Source organism: Seriola aureovittata, chromosome 18 (genome assembly GCF_021018895.1).
Source record: "Seriola aureovittata isolate HTS-2021-v1 ecotype China chromosome 18, ASM2101889v1, whole genome shotgun sequence".
NCBI lineage: Eukaryota > Metazoa > Chordata > Actinopteri > Carangiformes > Carangidae > Seriola > Seriola aureovittata.
The window spans coordinates 6,452,236-6,466,100 of record NC_079381.1 but is presented as its reverse complement, the minus strand read 5'-3'; the positions used below and the strand labels follow the sequence as shown (position 1 = coordinate 6,466,100).

General features: G+C 38.2%; 1 protein-coding gene across 1 annotated transcript in view; it reads left to right on the top strand.

Moving 5' to 3' along the window:
* Positions 1-13,865, top strand: part of si:ch211-127i16.2 (probable flavin-containing monoamine oxidase A) — a 42,273-nt gene that overhangs the window by 11,350 nt on the left and 17,058 nt on the right. The window contains exon 8 of the mRNA XM_056404455.1: positions 7,569-7,669. Within this exon, the coding sequence (XP_056260430.1) occupies positions 7,569-7,669 (101 nt within the window). The remainder of the gene's footprint in view (positions 1-7,568; positions 7,670-13,865) is intronic.

Below are 13,865 nucleotides of genomic sequence, written 5' to 3'. Positions count from 1 at the left end.
CTGTGTGAGCCAGGATTCTAGGCCAGTATCCGCTGGGCTGTGAATGAAACTAATGGAGCTTAATTTAGGGATTAAACATGAAGTGGGAGCTGAAGTGATTGTGAAGATAACTAATGCAATGTGATTCTTATCTTGCTGAGTTTAGACTCTGTGGAAATGAATTTAGCTATCTGTGTGCATTTCACATCTCTGCTGATGAGCAATATAGTAAGGGTTGATGAGTACGCAAATATAGTAAATGTGGTTTTACAAAGACTGGTTCACAAATGGAAAATGTTCAAATGCCGAAAAGGACAGACCATGGTCGAGACTCTCCTCTAAAGCTCTTGTCTTTTCTGTGTCTGCCTGCCAACAACAGGATTTTGACAGTGGGGAGTTTTTACAAAAAAATCGAAAAGGACGTATTAACACAGTTTCATCAAGAAACAATTTCTGACAAGCATCCTTTAGTTTGGTTATTACAGAACTGTGATGAGGTTCCTAAAATTACATCAAACATATTTCTAGCCAACGTACAGACTGATGTGCTGCACCTGTGATATGCCATAATCGACCAATTCAAGTTCTATTTCTGTGTAACAGCTCTACTTATTTAAAGGAGCTATTTGTATGTTTTGCTATTGCTGCACGGCCAGTGTTAGCATTAGCAGCCGTTTACTTACCAGTCTAGAAGGAACATGGCAAGTTCAGCATCAAACTTGATGGAGGAAAACAATGTTAAATCACGTCTTTTGTTCTACTGAAGTTAGCATGCTAAACTTACTTTAAAGGGACTATACATTTATACGTTTCCTCTGCTTCTGAACATGGTTTCTTCATGGAGCAGTTGGTGGTGATTGTTGCTTGGCAAGAGCTTCGGCCATCTCTATAATACAAGATACTTCTTCTTCAGGGGACATTGGAGGCTACAGTAAGTCACTATCAGAAAGTGAACAGGCTGTGGCTAGCTGGTTAGCTTGCTAACTTCAGTAGGAGAAGAGATGTGATCGAAACAAGAGTTAACATTGGTGTTGCTTTCCACCGCTGGAGACAGCTCATGGTGAATAAAGGAATGGTTTGATGCTGACCTCACAATGTTTCTTCCAGACAGTGAGTAAACAGCTATTAATGCTAATGTAGGCTGTGTAGCAATAGCAAAACTTATTTAGAACTTATACTGTGTTTTAAATTAGCATCAATCAAAAAGAGAGTTTGAAAACTAATAAATTCCTATCAGGCATGAATCCTGCCTCATCAGGATTGTGTGGAATGGTTTGGCTGTCTTGCATTCATCTTATAGGTAAATGTTTGTGCGGTAAAGCATTGGAGAAGAGTTTTGCAGTGACACTCTGGTCTAGCATAAACAAACAAACCAAAAGAGTCAGTGAAAAAAAACAAAACAAAAACTTGCATCACCTTTTTCCAACACAGCCTACTCAGTTCAAACCAGTAGGCTAGTGCTCTCACCCCACCAGGTAATAGTGTGCTCATCTAGGATCTCACTTTCAGTAAAATGCAGATTAAGACAATAGTTTCTCAGGGCATTTAAATGAGTTGTCAAAATTAAATGTGTCTAATGTTTGAGGCTCCAGCTATGTTTACTTAGGTATTTATTCCCTGGAGATTAAAAGCCATCCAATATTAAACCACAGTTAGATGAATTTCTAAGCTAATGAGGGCAATTTTAGCCAAAAGGATCATCCTCCATGAGTCTATTTTTGTCAAGACCAGAAGCAGAAATTATTAAGTAATGTTGGAAACTACAGTGTGTGTATGGAGAGATGGGGGAGGGTGTCTGCTGCCAGAGTCAAGGGGCTTAGTCCGTAATTAAATAAAAGATCTGTGATGTAACGTGCGCACAGATGTAGGACTCTATCTTTAACATTTGGATTAAGTGGCTGCTGAATACTGCTGCCTTTTTCTGATGGCCTCATAGATTTATGAAAGTGAGCATAGCTATTTTTTAAAACCCATCTGTCGTTATTACCTTTTTTTTTTTTTTAATTGCCCATCCGTATGGATACCTGCCCAGAGTTATAAGAGCTGCTTACATCTTTGGTTAAATCACAACGTTGACACATGGCAGTCATTGAATATTAAGTCCAGTACGGAGGCTTTTTTTTTCTCTCTCCTCACGTGGACATTATCTTGGCTCCACACCTAGCAAGAGGTCATGCATGTGAGTAGTTTTTCTTCTCCACAATGGCTTGTTACTTCATATGCTCTGCACTGCACTGTTGGCTTTTCAGGATGAAAGAGATAATCCAGTTTCACAGCAAACACAGGCACTGCCATGAACTAGACTTCAGTTATAGCTAGCTTTAGCTTTTTTCATACTTTTTAAAGTTTTTTTTTGCACTCCTCTTTATAAATTGCCATTCGGAAGCTGCATTTTTGAATCATCGTCCCTTTGATGTTATGTCTTGATTTGAGTGGCTTTTCATGTTTCACTTTCCTCATCCCTCTGACAGCCAAAGACACTGAAAGTGCCTGTGTGCTATGTTAAAAGTTCAGAGTGAGAAAGTAATGGAAAATTGAAGGCCCTCGCTCAAGGCTACCACAGGTATGACTCACAGGTCAGTGACAGAGGAAAATGAGAAAGCAAGGTCAACGTTTTCCAGTAGTGCATTCAGAAAAATTAAGTGAAAGCGGATCAAATGCCAGCGTACTTTAAGAGGAGGAAGTAAGATTAAGACAGACAGAAAGACGATGAAAAGACCGAGAGAAATCTACTCTGGGGGAAACAGCGTCCTTAGAAGTCCGGGTGTTGAGGGTCAGGAACCAGCAGTTGTGCAGATTGCTCCGGAGCCATGAGATGCTCTTGAACCTGCAGCTGTTTTCCAAAGATGGCCGAGTGATGCATAGAGAGAGTCTGATGAGCTGTCAAATGGGAGTCCTTCAGGGAAGAAACTTGCTGTACTCTTCCACGTCTGATCCAAGGAAAAATGCCTTTTTTTTTTTTTGACCTTCACCCTCCATCCTTTCTAAGTAACGTAAGATGTGTGGCCAAACTACAAAGGAGGGACAGTTTGACTCAAATGGTTCAGGATACTGATTGACATCACAGAGATTGCTCTTATAAATTAATAAAACTGACTACATTTTCAATATAATAACATGTAAATTAAGGAGTCAAGGAGGTTGAAACTAGGTCAATTTGTCTAGTGCTGCATACTGGAAAGGTCTAAATGGGACCATATATTTTATAGGTAGATATTCATGAATAATTGAGTTACACTTAGAGATGGAAATATATGCGCTGTGGTTTTGTAACAGATGTATCATTAGAAAATAATAACTCAAATTCAGTTGCTGTCCACCAAGTCACTCAATCTGGGAGTGAGAGCAGGTTCTAAAGCTGATTAAAGGACACGTGGACTCGTTCTTTGTACACATGGTACTGAAACCAGTAGAGAATACAGACAAGTAACTGAGGAAAAGATGAAAAGAAAAAAGACATATTCTTAAAAGTAAAGCTTTATTTAGTGTAATGTCATAATTTTTTAACATTAGTAGTTGATAAAAAAAACTAAGTATGCCAAAGTGTATATTGCATGTCACTTTACACTTAAGGATTGTGCTTTTACTATAACATCTACCAACGTCATTTTGGCATCATGCTTTAACAAGACCAATGCTAGCAGCTCTATGAGGCTGTATCTCAGTGGTGCTTTGAGCTAAATGCTAACGTCTGCATGTTAACATGACCACAATGAAATGGCTAACATGCAGACATTAAGCAAATATATACTGTGTCCCGAATCAATACTTCATGCTAATTCTATACAGCATTATACAATGCTGTTTAAACTGTTAGCATAAATATATCAACCTATGTCACCATTTTATTAACAGGAAATGATACAATAGGTATCTGACTGCAGGTTAGATTTCACAAAGGGAATGCTTTTCCTGATTCCTGCTTTCATCATTTTAAAAACTGACTGTATTCAGTATGCACTTAGACTATACTTTATTTTCTTACTGTTCCCAATAATAAGAGTCCGACCTGTGGGTTCGAGTCCGACCGGCGGCCCTTTGCTGCATGTCATCTACTCTCTCTCTCCCTGACCTTCCTGCCTCTCTCTCTCTATCACAATAAAGTTAAAAATGCCCCCAAAAAACTTGAACTGATGTTCAACACTTGAGTTTGTACTATACACTATAGTGTACTTAGTGTACTGCTACTATACACACACACACACGCACCACAAACACACACACGATGAAACTGATGATACATACATACAATTTTGGGGTTCAATATCTTGCCCAAAGATACAGACTGGAGGGGCCAGGAACTGAACCACCAACCCTCTGATTAGTGGACGACCCGCAGCCAGCATGTTTGAGACACTTCACAAAAAACACACGCATCAGTCACATAATTGTGCTAGAGTAAAACTCAGAGGATCCTAAAAGTCCTCAGGATTCATCCTATGGGCCCCATAGATATCTGTACCAAATATCATAGTTATCAATCCAGTAGTTATTGAGGTATCTCAATCTGGATCTGGAGTGGTGGAAAGACTGACTGACAGACAAACATGGCCCGAAATGGGAATATGCTGCACTCCCACTCACCTCATGAGTAAATAGAATAATAAAAAGCTTGAATTTTTGGTATACTCTTCATACAAAATAATCTGTGCCTCCTTTTGTGTCCTCCTTCTTATGTTTGTGTGTGCAGTTTAAAGTTATACCAATCCAACAGCAAACACTGAAAAGTTGTGAAGTTGAAGATAGTGTGTCTTTCTCCGAGCTGCTCTTTCAGTTATATTGACAGGGAAGAAATCCTCAGTATTTACCCTGTGGTGGATAAGGTTTGTAATTTAGGCCACCTTTTCAGAAGGTGCCAAAAGAGAAGCGCCTTCAAAAGTAAAAGTCTGGAAACTGCTGGATGCCAGACAGAATGTAGGACAATAGTATAATAATGTGATTGCTGCAAATGGCAGATGTGCGTTCACAAGCGCTACTCCAGCCCTATCCATCAACGAGCCCTTTGAGCACACCTTCTGAGCACACTGCAGCAGATTTGTGTACTTAATCCTTTGTTAAACTGGCTTCGCATTGAACCTGTTTATACACGTCATCTTGATTTAACCGTGACGCTGAGTTGTGGTGAAGTTCCCCTAAGGTGTCACGGCACATTTGTGCACGTAAGAGACGATGACAGTGTTGTCACTGTAGAGCACATTAAGCGTTCAAAAGAATAAGATGCCAGAATACGTCTCATTTAGCCATCGACAGTTTAACATCTGCCTGACAAATAATGAGGTAGAAGGCATTTCCTGCCATTAAGTCAGCTGGCGTTGTCAAAACAAGCAGCATTATGGATATGACACTACTTGACAGGTCTTATGTCATGTGTACAGTGCTGTCATTTGAATGTCTAAGTGACCATGTCAAATTAGTTTGGAGCCACTTATCATGTCACTGTTTTTCAATTTTACTGCATTGGGCTCATCAATTTTGTTTAGTATTAAGGGCATTATTTTGAGCTCGCTGACAGGCTCTTGACAGTTTCTAAATGATGTTTCACATCTTCCGCTGGTTCATTCGTTAAAATGCTGGCTTTTGGCCAGATGTTGCTTCACTCGCCAGAGCAAGCAATCCTCACAATGCTATTGGATAGAATAGGTGTTCATAGGTCCGGCCATCTGACCATGAACTCACACCACCTGCGAACTTTCCTCCGAGCTCATCTCCTCGTTTCACCTGACTGGATTTGTCAAAATTCAAGTAAGTAAATTACCTGAAATATTTTTATTCGTGTTTAATACATTGTCTACAACATGTAGATGTTAAGTTATTGTGGAAATCATATATCAAATTTGATTTTGAGCATGTTGTGTCTATGTTGCAATTTTACAACACTGCGTCTTTGTGCTAGCCTGACACATTACATGGAGACATTGAACTTATCACTTGTTCACATATGGAAAAAAATACCATTAGAAATATAATATATGCATTGATTCACTGTAACTAAGTCCTATATGTGTTTTATCTGTTATTTCTTTATAGTTTAGACCAGAATTGAATAAATGAAGTAATTGTTTTTGGTATTTGAAACTCTATCTGTAGCAGCATTTAAAACTTGATCTGCATCTAATCAGTTAAAAAAAACAACAACTTTTAACTGATCCTGGGCTTTTTTGAGCTTCGTGTGTTTGCCCAATAGCTGCTTGTTGCATGTGGAGACTGGAAACAGGTTCTGAATGTTCTGGGATGGGTTGGGGGATGTTTGTTGCTTTGTTCACGCCCACATTGCAGACCATTCTCACCTGTGCCTGAACAATGCAACAGGCATATGTTCTGGGGGATGGATGCATGCATTCCTTCAGTATGATAATAGAGGCCATAAAAGGCCAGGCAGAGTGGTGGAAGCGTTCAGAGTGAGGATCCAAGATCTAATCCTAATCCTTCCCACAGTCACATAATACTGTCTACCTATTCTTTCAGGTTATCTACTACAAATAAAACTCATATTTATCTTGTATACTGTATGTATCTCATTATTTTTCTTTTTTTTTCATTTCAGAATGCCACCAGCATGGAGAGATTGTATACACTGTGACTCTACACTCTGTGGACTATCACAAAATTTAGTTTTAGTTAAATAGAACATGTAGATTTGTAATGTAAATCTTATCCTACATTTTTTATTAATAAATGACTATTCATAAAGATATGACTGTTGTGTTATTATCATTCATAATGTATACTATTATGGTGCTAAATAGGAAAATGAAGCCTAAGTTGTTCTGTATATATGTTCATACAATGTTAGTACAAATACAGAAATTCTACTCCCACTTTTCCTAAAAACTTACTAAAACATTATACATGCAAAAAAATTAGAAAACCCTTTAATTTCTGCATCAGAAGCCTCCTACAACATCATCTGGAGGGTGAAAACTGTTTTGCTCATTTTTTTTTTGGAACACTTTTTATTTGAGTGGTAATGGTCATTCAGGAATGAACTGAAATAAGGGGAAACATATAAGAAGCTCAATTTTACTTTTTGGAGGGGGATCACTTGTCGATTCACTGTCTGTTTCTTTACTCTTTTCTTTCAGTTCTTCCTGTTGCTAACCAGCTATCCACTTTGATTCTCCAGTTTTTGCAATGGATGTAATCTCTTAGTGCGCAATCAGACTGAGATGGCAAACAAGTACTATATGGTATGGTCTGGCAGTAAAGTGGTCTGGCCTGCAACAACATGGTTTATCACAGTGTTAGGCCTTAATAGGAGATTAAAAAAAGAAACAATGAAAGGATGTGTTTGTGAAGATACTTTAATTTTAAAACATTTATATTTTTTTAATCTTTATAATGACATTTTTTTCACCAAAATTGTATTGTTTTGCAAATGATCTGTCAGCCCACTAGCTTTAACACTAGTGTGCTATCCTTCCTCACTTATTTTTATTTACCTCTTTTTACTCCGTCTCCACTGAAGCATTTGTCCTACATTACATTTAAAGTACACCAGGTGATACCAGGGATGGAGGGCGAGGATTACTGGATCTAAGAAGAGCACACAGTTATTGGGATTCATGGTGTACTGTTTTTTTTCCCACCAGCGAAAATCCACTACGAGCCAGCCCTGCCCAGCCAGAGAGCGTTCCTTACCCAGAACATGCCTGTGGGCCACATGATAAAATTCATCATTACCTACGAGACGGTGAGTAACAGAAGATAAAAATGCAATATAACAGATGTTTGCATGAATTATGTTATGGTGAGGCGCGGACATTAAATTTGTGCAGACACTCTTTGTCTTGTGAAGAGCTGCTTTACATGTTTTTCTTCTACAGTGGGTTTCTGTTTGCTCTAAACAATGTTAGACACGTCACATTAATATAGAGAAAATTAAATAGGTAATAGTTTATGGAGTAGACTGTAGACTATATGTATGTATGTATATGCATATATTTTATTTACATATATGATATATATGTACATATAAAAGCACACATGTAAAAATTATACAAAAGCCTGTCAATATATGTTGATATTATAAACAGTAGGGTCCAAAACTCTGAGACCACTTTCCTAAAAGGGGGAAATAGAAATGTTATACAAAACATATATGGGCATATAGAATTGACATATGTATGTTGTTTTGATAAACTTGCATACAAAAATACCATGTATATACTGTCACCGAGTCTAGACTGATACGTATATACACGATCAATTTCTCACATAGATATTTTTGGTATACTGTATGTTCATATATAGAGTATTTCATATATGTTATAAACTTATATCTTCATATAACTAGAGGATATATATATGTGATAATAATATAGGTGACATATAGAGCAACATCAGACTTGATAAAGGGACAGATGACGGCAGATTATTCAGATGGTCACACTCGCAAAGGTGTTATGAGAGGCTTTAATTTATTGTGCACATTATATGTATTTGTAAGGAGGTAAGCTCCATAGTTCAATATAATCGATGCATTGCTAAACAAAAGTTGATTTTGAAGCAACAAAGTTCTTCATGCATTTTTCAAATTTTATATTTTCACAGTTGTAATACAGGGGCCAATTTCACAAAAGCAACTTGGCTTTACTGTGCAAACGCTGATATCAAGTGGTGGCAGCGCCATGTTCCACATTTGAGTGCAAGTTTGTTTTGTTTTGTGAAATTTGAGATTAAGACACATCGGAGAAGAAGTTGTCTCATGTTGCAAAATTGCAGCTCGTGTATCACAAACCTGAATTTGAATAATCCACACACACAAGACTGTGTCAAGATACCAAAACAATTTGTAGTTCTCAGCCTCAGCCTCAGCCTCATCTGAAATCCTATTTTCAGTGCGCACTCTCTTTTTTTATTTCATGTAAAATGCAAGAACGTTTCCCAGTATCAGAGGTGAAGGGGAAATTGCTCTCGAATCTGTATCTATTCACCTATTTTAGAAGACGGAGAGCCTGTAGCAGGAAGCAGCCGACTCAATTGGCACCAGTTCTTTCTAGATTTCAACACTTTGTACAAAAGAGCCTCTAGCACATGAAATTTGATTGGTTTTATCTTCTCTATTTTATACTCTGCAACCACACAATTAATTAACAAAATGACTGTGCACCTTGTTAGTAGATTAAATTTGTTTACTGTAATGAACAGAAAATCATTAGTGCTCATGCAAACATTTATTTGATCTGTGCCTTGGTGTGTTGCCAAGATGCATTTGGATGCTGATAAAGACATGGAAATATTGGTCACTGATCTAGAATATGGTTTATTTGAGACTCTTTGTCTTCTCTCATGTGTTAGCAGTCTCATGTGGAGATTTATTGGAGGGCTCACTTTTCTTACCACAGTTATAAATATGAAATATTTTTTTTCTGCCAAGTGTAAAACAGGAGGCGGAGCTCACGTGACTGAGACATGCAATCCTTTCACACTAGAATAGAATGGTGGAAATTATGAGTGTGAAGGTTAGGTGCGTGGATAATATTCCCTGACATATGCAGGCAGATGGAGGGAAATGCAGCAAATACACATATAGCAGATTTAACTGCGAACAGGCAGTTGAGGAACAGAAACGCAAAGATACTACAGACCAATGCACAGATAACTACTGAGGCAAAATGACATTAAGACCGACAGCAAACAGCATAAAATCCTGACCAACTCATCAACAGATGCAAATGGAGCATCCCAGTGGGCTTATGGTTAGGGTTCATACCACATGACCGCAGCAACCGCGGTTTGATTCCCAGCTACAGGAAACTTTGTTGCATGTCACACCCCTCTTTTTCTACATTTCCCGTCTGTCTCTTATAGCGGTCAAATAAAAGCAAAATGCCTAAAATAGTGCTTAAAAAAATCTGAAACAGTCTGTCAGATGTACTTATGCACAGGGATAACAGACAAAAGAAAAAGTCAAACAACAATGCCCGCAAAGATGACTGCGTATGAAGATGGACGACGTATCTTCACTTCTTCCCACTGTACCAAAATTAAGCCAAAATATCCCAGATACGGGCGCTGCCAATTTACATTAATCTGAACCTCTTCCCAATATGGTTGCAACTCCCAGTTTTTGAGATCATGGCTCAATATAATCCAAATACAGATATTTTTGTGGCATAAACAGATACAGATAAATAGCAAATAGTAGCTTTGCTTTCCCTAATTTTTGCCTCCGTCATTTTATTTAAGTGTTTGAGTGTAAAATACATGCAAGATACACAATTCTCAAAACTTTCCACAATGGAACAGAAAAAGTAGTACCCATGGTTGCTCACAATCCCACAATAGATTGTGTCACATTTTGAAAATGTCAAAAATTACAGATGCACAACATTACCACTGTCAGTGATGACACTAATTACAAGGATTGATAAGTGTCCGACATTGACTCAGGCTGAATCCAAATATCTGGACTTCCCCAAACTCGCAGACTCACAGATTTTATACACACTCCTGTACTCTGGAGTGACAGTCTAAATCCATCATTTATTAAGTCTGCAGGGAGTCTCAGGTGCACTTGACTGTGGACCTCCAGAGAATCTGTAAACCTCACCAGTTTCGAAGATCACTAATCAATCGATCATCAACTTGATCAATCATCAATAGGTCAAACACCAATTTGATACATATAGCACAAATTAATATTGATATTGATGAACAAGCTAGGCTCTCCATATCAATGGCAACTATACAGACATTTAGACTTGGCATTACAGAAAAAGCAAAACTGAAACCTAATTTCGTGAAGGACGGTTCTGCTCCATCAAGTGCCCCAGTGCACCATGACATGGAGCCACTGTGCAGTACCATACTGGAACTATTAGAGCTCATGTAAATGGAATGCACCCATTATAAAGATATTTTGGGCAATCTCTTTGAATAACAATCAGATTAACAATCAGACAGTCCTTCCCCATGAATACTTAACAAACTTTGACCATTGCCATCAATTTAAAGCTTCAGTATACTGGGTGAAGAAGTGCATTGGAAATAGTCAAAAGCAACTTGTCAAAATGTTATTGAGCAGTTCAAAGTCAGCTGATCTTCAGCCTTGAGATGCACTTTCAGGACCCGAGAAAAGTTGTTCATGCTTGAAAATCCACAAATGTCATTGAGTGAAATCAGTTCTGCATGAAAGAGTGGGACGAATACCTCCACAGTGTCATGACACACTGATCAATTTCTACAGGAAACATCTGATTGTAGTTATTGTGGTTCATTGAGCCTAAATGCCTTTTTTATATTGGGACTGTATATTGCGTTTTTCAGTGAATAATGTTGATTTATTGTGACGTGCTAATTTGAATAATAATGTATTAAAAATACCTGTCTATTCATTCAGGATCTCTTATCCTGAGACAATCCTTAGCTAAAAGTACTGAAACGGTGAAGTCCAGGTTTACTTCAGTTTTGTTTAGAGAGAAATGTAGATTTTTTTCCCACCTCTTTTCTTTGGAAAAGCTTTGAGACTAAAGCTTATTTTAACTGTGCTGGTCAGTGATTTTAATTCCATGCAGACCACATACAATATGTAGGTAATTTTTCACAACAGATGCAATTACCTATGTGTTTTCTGTGAATCTGTTGGGCTTCCTGTACTTCAAAGCCTATCTGGGGTGACATCCTTGTATCGTAAAGTGGATGTGGGACAAATTTGACTTTCATATGAAAATGGAAAAAACAAAAATATGCTTGCTAATCTGATAGATGGAGACATGCCGAAATCAACATGTGGCTCAATTTGGGAGCCAATATGATGATATAAATCCATCAGGAGAGCAGAAGTTCAACGAATGTGTTGTTGTCCTGTGTGCTACAAGTAGGCACTTGGATTCACATTCTTGTATTCTGTTAACATTTTTGCAAAATGGCACAATTAAATGTATTCTGAATTAACTATTCAAAGTTCCTGTTTATGTGCCCATGGATGTAGAGACAGCTATAAAACATCATTTTTCATGATTTCTTAGTGGATTTATGGACATTTATTTGCGATTGACATCTGATATGATGATATCCTTGAGGAGGTGTAAGTCACACTGAATGTTTGTGTGTTTTGACCTAATTTGACTTAAAGTGATAGTTCGGGTGATTTGACGGCACAGAAGCTGAGCAATGTGCTACTGTGGTTGGCAAAAAAATGAATTTAAGCCATGACTAGTATAGACCATATCCTATAATTGGGCTTTAAAATGCATCCAAGGCAAAACACCCAATAACTGAAAAGGTAGCTGAGATACAGTCTCTATCCCAGACAAGTCAGAATCTGCACATTGGCGGGGTTACATTACTGACCCTGTTTAATTGCTCTCCCTTGTTTATTTATTGTGTTGGTGCTCTTGTGAGAGTGGTTGGAATAACCACACAGCACATACAAACAGCTCATTTAAGAAGGACATAAAGAGCCACCAGCAACCCCAACTGAAGGGAGAAGAAGAATGGGTTTAGTACCAGACACTACAATCTTACTTCCTCTCTGAAACATTGCACAGGAGAGTGGATAAAAATCAGCCTCTTGCTAAAACCCATGACCAGAGGAAATCACTGAGACACTTTCATAGCAGATGGCAGCAGACATCTCTCTAGAATATGTAAAAAAAAAAAAGAAAGAGAGAGACTGAGCTGACTGAGCGGTTCGCTCTAACGCTCTTGTCACATCACTTGTACAAGGCCAAGCATTTTGCATTTTCAGCATAAATAGTTGAATCCACACTCATGCTTTGGATTATCTGCTCCACAGTGGGGTACAATCCTTGAGGCACCATCTTGTCCCTCTCAGGACCTAAGTTCTTGGGGTAGCCTCAGGCTGGGCCTCACATTTGTGTCTTTACTTACCTGTGACAACCCTCCCTGATGTTGGGAGATTTTGCTAGGGCAACAGCACAATCATTTCCACATTATATGGAGCTTATGCAAAGTCCAGATGTATAAGAAAGAACATCAGGAAATCCTGAAGCCCGAGGTAGCCTGGTTGTGTAGGCAAACCCAAGTGACAGGTGACGTGCCTTGAAGTAAAAAAAAAAAGAAATCCATGCCAGCCACCTGATCATGGTTCAACCATGTTGTAATTATGACCAAGAAGAAAAGAGAACTGTTGGTATTTCTTTGCAGAACTACAAACATATCGAGCATGCTGTGCATCTGTATAGCCAGGAGCTGCCTCTCCACCTCAGACTCACTCCTGAGGTCTACGATTGACTGAGGCAAAGCCATCATACTTCACACTTGTTGATCACTCAAAAGGACCTCCCTGACAATGCCCTTTGGTTGTAGAGCAGTACTGGGTTGTGCAAAAAGAATGTGGGTCTGGCATTGGCAGAAAGCATTTGAAAGCAACAAAAGCATTTTCTGTCACCATAGTTAAGACTCCTGAATCTTGTGTTTATGCCACTTCAAACTATATATTATTATTTTCAGGCTAGAGTAAAATTATAATAGAAAAATATTGTGCTTTCATTATTCTTAAAGAAATACTCTAAGGGAGTGCAAGCACAGTTTAATGTAAATAAATTAAGTTGTCTTTTACAGTCACAGCAACATTTCTTCAAACAAATAAGTGGGCAAGATAATTCAAGACAACTGGAATATTGAATTTATTCTTCTGTGATCATCTATCAAATCAAGTCAGCATTTATTCAAGATAAATAAAAATGAGCAGAACAAGACATGAAAACCACACGCATAAATAAATATGGAACAATTAGGGTTTTAGACTTACAATTACCATGCTCTTAGTGTTATGCAGATACAGCGTAAATCTGTATGGATGGATAAACGAACACACATTCAAATAAATATGCATTAGGCGAGCATATGCACATGCATATGCAAATGGGAAAGCTCCATAAGCATATGCACACAGACACAATAGTTTGCAGATTGCTGAT